The sequence below is a fragment of the Micropterus dolomieu genome, linkage group LG21, assembly GCF_021292245.1.
Source record: "Micropterus dolomieu isolate WLL.071019.BEF.003 ecotype Adirondacks linkage group LG21, ASM2129224v1, whole genome shotgun sequence".
Lineage (NCBI taxonomy): Eukaryota > Metazoa > Chordata > Actinopteri > Centrarchiformes > Centrarchidae > Micropterus > Micropterus dolomieu.
In genome coordinates, this window is record NC_060170.1 from 28276766 (window position 1) to 28285536 (window position 8771).

The 8771-nt window shown below is 37.9% G+C and overlaps 1 protein-coding gene across 3 annotated transcripts in view; it reads left to right on the top strand.

The window, feature by feature from the left end:
- The first annotated feature begins 5108 nt into the window (after positions 1-5108).
- tgoln2 (trans-golgi network protein 2) overlaps positions 5109-8771 on the top strand; it is a 6999-nt gene continuing 3336 nt past the window's right edge. The window contains exons 1-3 of one of the 3 annotated variants that reach the window (XM_046034381.1): positions 5109-5302; positions 8102-8268; positions 8299-8769. In XM_046034381.1, coding sequence (XP_045890337.1) covers positions 5248-5302; positions 8102-8268; positions 8299-8769 — 693 coding nt within the window. In that variant the 5' untranslated portion in view covers positions 5109-5247. Of the gene's footprint in view, positions 5303-8101; positions 8770-8771 lie in introns of all 3 variants that reach the window. The other 2 variants (XM_046034382.1, XM_046034380.1) reach the window with 2 other exon arrangements.

Consider the following 8771-nt stretch of genomic DNA (forward strand, 5'->3'; position numbering starts at 1 on the left):
GAAATGCCTCTTCTTGTCTTTTCACATTCTATCAGCCCATGTTTTTGTCATTTAATAAGAAGTTTCTTTAACAAGGTAATGTGGTTTGGATAAATATTCTCATAATAGTGACCACAGTGCATAACAAATTGATAAATGCCATTTGTAGCTGCTGAAAATGTCTATTTAATGAGCAGTATAATTTTATTACGTCACTGAAATAGAATAGGAGTCCATAACATTCCTGTCATTTTTTTTCAGTCTTGTGCTATGCTTTATTTCTTAACAGGGAACATCTTCATTAAAACCTGGCTTATGGTGGCAAGGAGTTTAACATTTAATAAAGCAGAATTAGGCTAACCGCATTGGAAAATGTGTGCCTGAACCAGGGTAACAAAATAAGAAGCCCAAAATAAATACAAATAAAAAAATAATAGACATCTGCTCCTTCTCAAAATATAGCGTCCCACAACAATGACAGAAAAGCAGGTCAGCCCCATCCCAGCACACCGAACCCTGCCCGGGTTCCTTGTTCCTCTTGCACTTTTACTGCATCTTTATTCACCGTTTGGCACACTGCTTAGGCTTTAATTAACTCAGAGGTAATGGGATGGAGCCCTTGGGACCTCATTAGGCATTTCAATTAGTGAAAAATACACAAGGTAGGTTACAGTTTTTGGTGGCTTTGGAGATGCAGAGAAGTGCCAGGGATAAACCAATTATGTCGGATCTTGGGGGGGGGGCAGCCTGGATGAGCCCACTGACAAACCCCTACCACCACCTACTGACTTAGAGACAAGCTCTTACCTACAGGGAGATCAACAGAGCTGGGAAATTCTAGTTTTTTTTACAGTCTTTCAGCTGATTGAATTCAGCATGTGCATTTTACAAATAAAGATACCTTTCCAGATAGTAGACAGCATCAGCCACATTGGACCAACAGAGCAGTCTGGGTTAATTGATTTTAAGCTTGACTTTAGATGCCATGATAATGATCTTAAACAATGACAGTCATCTTACTGATTTTACAAAGATTTACTGAGCAAATATTATTTATCATCAATTTACTGTTAATTGTCAGCAAGTGAACTGAGGATGTATTTCCATATGCTCCCCTAACCCACACAGTAGAGGCACCAAACTGTCAAGTCTCCCCCGCAATGTTTTAAGCAATCATTAGCCATAATAAGTCTTTGCTTGTTTGCTGTTATATCTTACATCATTTCAGAGACAAACCACACAGTCTCTGGTGCTACAGCTGCCTACTCTGAGCCACTTCACCAATCTGTCAGTGAAATTACAGGTAATGAGTTGTCAAAACAGACAGCAAAAATGTCTCCTCAAGGCCATACATCCAGTGCAATGTTCAATTTTCCTAAGACAGTTCCCTTATTATGAGACTCAGTCCCCAAGAGAATGACTTCAAATGTGCTGGTTAAGTTGTTCTTTTATTAAATACGTTTCCCCTACCTGTGCCTACTTATTTATACCATATATGAGTTATAATATATTGAAGGAAATAACCCTAAAATCCATCAAAACATTAGTATTACAACACAATTTGATCGATTCAATTAAGTAAATAATGCATGAGCAAGTAGGACTTTTAAAGCGTAGGCAATTTGCTCAGTTTTAAACAAAATATCTATTTGAAATGGAATAAAAGGTATGTTATCATAAAATTCCCATGCTCCACTCAAAATGTAATACACCACTGTTTATCTATTAATAACGTATCTGGTTGCTGCTCCACTCAACATCTGCCATGTAAGCACGAGGTCAGATTTAATACATGTTAATTTTTGCTCATTAAATTCTTCCAATCTCTTGCCAGGGTTCTTTTTTGGGCCTTCCTTTGATCTGGAATTTATTCCAGGTTATTCCTTTGATAGTTAAAGTGTAATATTACACTGAGAACTGTCATTTGAGAAGTCACTAAAATAAAATAAATAATAAATAAATAAATGCAACACTTTCAATTAAAACCACTAAAACACACCGGCAACAGCACATTTTAGTGTGAATGCACACAACAAGGGCTGACCCTGATAAGTCATTGTGTTCTTCTGATGAAGAAGTAAACTACATAAAACTAATCAGAAAAGGCTGATCATATATCTTCACTCATGACCTTACACTCTCATTAATAACAGGATGCTGTGTTTGCATCACATGGGGTTTCCCAAAGTGATATTAATTGATTGTTTCTGTAACATTTCACTGAGCTTAGCAAGACTCAGCTGGCGCCTTTGTGAAGGTAGGTATGGCTAGCTGTGAGCTTAACAACCTCCTTAATGTATTATTCATACCCATTTGACCTTAAAGATGGAAATGCAAATGAGTGTCAAGAATGACAGGGATCATCGGACTTTTCAAATGTCAAATAGCCTGCCACAATTAAGACATATTCATTACATGAATCCACAGGTCCCCCACACCCAGCTGAGATGTAAAACACCTCAAATTAACATTTTGATGATTATCTAATTTCTGAAGCTACTGTACAAATACACTTGTAATCCCTTAAATATTGTAACTTGTGTTGCTCAGCTGTAAAGTTTAGTGCCTTTATGTTAATTGTTTTACTTAATGGTAGTTTATTCTCTAGATTAAATACCCATTCAAATTATTGTAGGATTATATAATGGGTTTTTGCAAACCCCCGCAATCACACAGACATAAAGTAATCTGGTGTCATGATGCTTTTGTCACATTTTTTACTTGCACTGTATATCAATACTGCCATCTGCTGATAAGGTCAAAAACTGACACAACCACCTCATGTGGAACGAATATCCCCATCATGTCAGCACCTAACCTGTGGGTAACTGTAATAACACAAACATTATCTCCTCCACTCCTAATGTGGAGGATCATTAGAATAAAAAATGGTCATGTATAATAATAAATATAACATTTAAGTCTTTATCAGTGTGTCTTCTCCTTTACAATCTAATGTGAGTACAATAGGAAGGTGTCAGCCTCAGCCATACAATAGCAAGTAAATATGGCCTAAATATTAAATCTCTATTCGTGCCATTAATATAAAATGATATAATGCAGCAATGAGCCCATCCTACCACTGAATGTCTGCCTATAGCAAGATCCACAGACATAAAGAGCTCAAGTCAAGCCTTATACACAGAGATACGTGCAGGTATATGTGAAGGAAAAGGGGAAGAGGAACCTTTTATATTGTCCCAGCTTCAACAATTGTCTTACACAGGATACATGTGGATGACTGTTGCATTTTAGCTGTGTGAATGGATCGTTCAAATCACTTCAATGATTGGCCATAAGGAATGAAAATTTTTAACTCTCAACGCACTGACATCGGTTATCATAACTGCAGTACTATTATAAATATGTAGCCTAACGCTGAGTCACGTGCTTTTTATTTAGTGGCAAGATCTGAGGTTGACATAGAGGAATTTTGGTTCTGTCTGACCATTTGATTTCTTTCAGCATTCAGATTAATAGCCATGCCTTAAGCAAGAAAACACATAGGTTGTATGAAAGAAAGGTTTGTGTAAAGCAGCTGGAAAGGCACTGTGGTAACTAGTGAATTAAAAGTTTGATGAGGTTCATTTGTTGCTCTAACAAACAGTTGTGGAAAAAGTAAAAGTACAAATACCACCATTTATTCCATTACAAGTTAAAGTCATTCACTTAAAATCTTCCATCCATCCACAACCGCCTATCCTGCGTACAGGGTTGCGGGGGGCTGGAGCCAATCCCAGTTTACATCAGGCAAAAGGCGGGACAGGTCGCCAGTCCATCGCAGGGACAGACACACATTCACACCTAAGGACAATTTTGGAGACACTAATTCACCTAGTCTGATGGTAGGAGGAAGCCGGAGAGAACCCGTGCGGACAACATGCAAAATACACAGAAAGGCTGGGGCAACTGGGGTGTGAACCCACAACCTTCTCACTGTAAGGTGACTGTGCTAACCACTTCACCACTGTGCCTCCCTCCTTTAAAATCTTATTTAAGTAAATGTACAGAATCAAATGTACAGAATCATTATAATCAAACTATAGGCTACTTAAAGTATCTAAAGTAAAAGTACTTTTTTTGCAAATTACACATTATTGTATTTTACATTATAAGATTATTAATACTGTCAATGTGCAAGTAGCGGTCACTGGAGCTAGTCCTAAATATTTTATACAGGAAAGTTTGGTAGTACAGATCAGTGGTTCCCAACCTAGGGATCGAGCCCCTCCAAATGGTCACAAAATAAATCTTAGGAGTAGAGATGATTAATTGGGGAAGAAAGAAGAAATAAAACAGTTCTGATACATACATTTATATTAATATTTTAGACTTGTCTCTAATCTTTGATTTTTTGTAAAATATTGGATAATTTTAACTGTTTGGAATTCAAACAGTTATTTAAATGGCACCATGTGAAATGATTAGAAGGGAAACCAAGCCACTTGTTTAATCTTAAACAAACTGTATTTTATAAACTGATTGACCATACATAGTTACATACGTCGGAATATAATTAGAATAATTACATTTATGCACAATTATTTAAATGAAACCATGTGAAATGTTCAGAGGGGAAAAGTCCCTTCACCAGCTCATCTACATGACAATGTAGGCTAACTAGACCTGCCACTGGTTTAATCTTTAACAAATTGTATTTTATAAAGTGATTAACCATACATAGTTACATAGGTTGGAATATATACATAATAATTAGGTTTATGTACGGTACAATTATTTAAATGAAACCATGTGAAATATTTACCGGGGAAAAGTCCCTTCACCAGCTCATCTACATCAGAGACATGACAATGTAGCCTAACTAGACCTGCCACTGGTTTAATCTTTAACAAATTGCATTTTATAAACTGATTAACCATACAGAAGTTGCATAGACCGGAATATATTGATAATAATTACACAGAATTATTTAATTGAAACCATGTAAAATGTTTACAGGGGAAAGGTCCCTTCACCAGCTCAGTACAGTAGGCCTACTTTTCACTACAACAGGCAAATATTACCAAGCATCACTGGCATGAAAAGAGCTGATATAGCAGCGCTCCTCAACCTTTAGGTGGCAGTACACCTCACCCCTGTGTTGACATCTGCAGAAGAAGAGCAGGTTGGTTTGTACACGGAAGTAGAAAGGGGACTTGTCAAACCCTCCAACCTGTCGCGTTGCATTTGTCAACGCGGATTTTGTCGTTAACCCCGCAGGAGAGACTCAGTAGATTTGGTTTGTGTTTTCATTGTTGTGTGGACACGATGAGGGCGGCTTTCCTACTACTCACGGTGTTTCTGTACTGCTTCGTGGTCAGAGGTGAGTGAAATTTTCTGTCGTTGTGCGACATGTGCCTTCCTCAGACTATTTAACTAAGGAAACCGAAATTATCGACTGCGTACAAGTTAGATGGAGCTATTGATTTGGTCTATTTGTTGCTTCTGTCACAAAACAACACGCACAGCAACAAATATAACGTTACACAAAAAACAGAAACACGGAAAGCAGTGATACGGGTTAATATGGAAATCGAGTCCCGTGCATGCACCGAACCGCTATTATCTCTATAGGTAGATCAGGGGACTCTATTGACGCAACGTATGAGCACAATGTGAACTCAATCTAGGAACCAGGAACTGACATTGTACTTTCCCTAACAAAATTCAAATTTTTATTTATTTTTAAGTCATCCTTATTACAAAAATAGGTTATAATTCACAAGTGACTTACCAAAATGTACATAACAAAATACAAACATAATACCTAGACAACATAAAATAGAGTTTTTGCCAGGGGAAGCTTATAGGTCATTATAAAAAGAAAGAGCACCATATTGACAGCTCTAACTGCCTTTTTGTTGTTGGCGCCAGAAATCAAATTAATATAATGTACAACTTCATGGAGACAAAGTACAAAATTTGTTTTTTAGTGATGAATTTACATTTATGAATGTGGAATTTTGCCAACAGAATTAATACATGTATAATGAAGTACATCTTTTCTTTACTTTGACTTCTCTAAAAGCAAAATACAATATTCTCCCACAATAAGGCAAAGTCTTAAATAAATATGGTCAATGATGAATCTGCTGAAATTTTGCCAAAATGTTCTGGTGTGTGAGCAATACCAAAGAGGTACAAAACAGTTTCTGGGTGGTCTTCACAAAAAGAACAGTTTGTATTGATGCCTTTTTGAAAATTTAACCATGTAATGATTAGCAGGGTAATATCTGAGAATAACAAATTTCAAATTACCAACACTAGCTGACATGCAGTGACGCTAACCAGGGGGAAGTCCCCAGCCTTGCCTGGTTTTTAATAGCTCTTGCATAACTTTATTACACTTACAAAGCCTATAATTTATTTTATTGTTGACACTGTCACAGAGGTGTTAAATTAACTCAATGCATAATATAAAGACCGCAGTTAGTGGTGGTGTTGGATTGCATTATATTTAAGGGAGTTAATAAATGCCCGTTTTTACGGCAGACATTTTTTGGCATGTCATAACAGGAAAAACACATTGTGAAAAATTGGGTCCTCATTTACATTACATTTAATCTTTTATGTATGTTCTATTATTATTACTATTATTGTTATAGATATATATTGTGTTTTTATCCTTAACCTTTCCTCTCCTATACTCCTTATGTTAGTCTGTCCACATTTACTAGAGTTTAGGTCAGAGCTGTGAGATTGTTTTGGTGCTTTACCCCTCTTGTTGTTCCTCTCCTCTCCTGGAATGTTCATTCAAGGCTGAGAGAGGATCTCTGTTCCCCAAAACACAGAAACCTAGACTGTGTAAATGAAGATGCATCCCTTTGCTCGGGGCCAGAAGCCCGTAGCCGCCCTAGGCGGCAGGTCTCTGGACCAGCTGTATATGTGTTTTGTTAAATAAATTCTTAAAACGGTTGGTTGTAACTCAATTATTTGATCAACCCCTCACCAGGAATATAATTTTCACGACATAATAACATTAATGATGGCTGCATTCTATTTAGGTAAGCCAGTTCAGTGAGGTGAGCCCTAGTCCAGGTGTTGTGCATGCTCGTTTACTGGGTCACTTAAATGGAATGGAGCCATTATTAACAATATTAGTTTTTCTGCTATGACATGTCAAAATGTCTGCTCTGCCCTACTCCATAAAGGTAAATGGGGTGGGAAAAACACTGGAAACACCATGAACCGAACTGTCACTCTCTCCTCTTATTGCCTGTCGTCTCTCTAATGTTGCTGACCAACAGAGGCCTAAAAAATGCCCAAAAGAACAATTTAAAAAAGAAAGTAAATGCTCCAGAATAATACAGTCCAATACAACGCTTCTATTGATTTATGTCAGTGTCACCAAAGACTGAAAAGCTTTTTGAAGGTAGATTTTATGGCAGAGCAGCTGTAATGGATTGCATTAGAATGTAAAGTGGAGTGTATGTCTTAATTTTAAACAATCCCACACTTATGCCCAACAAATAAATCGCCCTTGAACTACCACTGACAGTTTTTGATGTTCACCTCCCTGTATTATAATCACAATTAATATCCACAGAAATTTGGCTACATGAAATTAAAAAAGCAAGATGTCTGAATAAAATGTCTTAGTGATTTAAGATTCAAATATAAGGTGTATCACTCGTCAATAGTTTGAGGAGTCACCCGAAATGGAAAAAACCCAAAAGATATCACAGTGATATTGTAATTGTTCAGCCTGTGCACCAAACTAGTTGACATTTTGCAGCGCATGGAGGCTGCTTCCTTTGCCTTTAATGTAATGGCCTTTATTTGATGCTTTTTACAGCAGATGATATGATTATGTAATTAAATCATCTCAGCTAATATACTGGTAATCATGCTGGAAACGCTAACAAGAAGACGAGAGAGGACTTATTAACAAGGTGAAACAGAACAGACGAGAAGTGGAAAGTAATGTGCAAAAATTTGCGCTGGAAACAAGGAAGGGAACGAAATAAGGACTAGCAAGCAGATGTGTTTAGGTCACCAATTTACAAAGGCAGCATTCATGGCTTGGCATTTATTATTATATTGCATTATATTCTGTTTTTTTCTGTTATGCCCTGTATTCTGCTAGTTAAAAATCTACATTTGTTATTTTTCTTATTTAAAGGGGCTCCAACACAAAAACCTCAGGAGCTTTTAGATCATAGTGAAGCTGGGAAGAACCAAAAGATGGCTGTTATTAATGGTGTGAAAAATGGACCACCAGAGACAACTCATGAAAAGTCAACAGGAAAAGCAAACGATGGAATGCCACATGGAGACAAGGGCAATGAGGAAAAGTCAGCTGGAGACAAGGGCAATGAGGAAAAGTCAGCTGGAGACAAGGGCAATGAGGAAAAGTCAGCTGGAGACAAGGGCAATGAGGAAAAGTCAGCTGGAGACAAGGGCAATGAGGAAAAGTCAGCTGGAGACAAGGGCAAGGAGGAAAAGTCAGCTGGAGACAAGGGCAAGGAGGAAAAGTCAGCTGGAGACAAGGGCAAGGAGGAAAAGTCAGCTGGAGACAAGGGCAAGGAGGAAAAGTCAGCTGGAGACAAGGGCAAGGAGGAAAAGTCAGCTGGAGACAAGGGCAAGGAGGAAAAGTCAGCTGGAGACAAGGGCAAGGAGGAAAAGTCAGCTGGAGACAAGGGCAAGGAGGAAAAGTCAGCTGGAGACAAGGGCAAGGAGGAAAAGTCAGCTGGAGACAAGGGCAAGGAGGAAAAGTCAGCTGGAGACAAGGGCAAGGAGGAAAAGTCAGCTGGAGACAAGGGCAAGGAGGAAAAGTCAGCTGGAGACAAGGG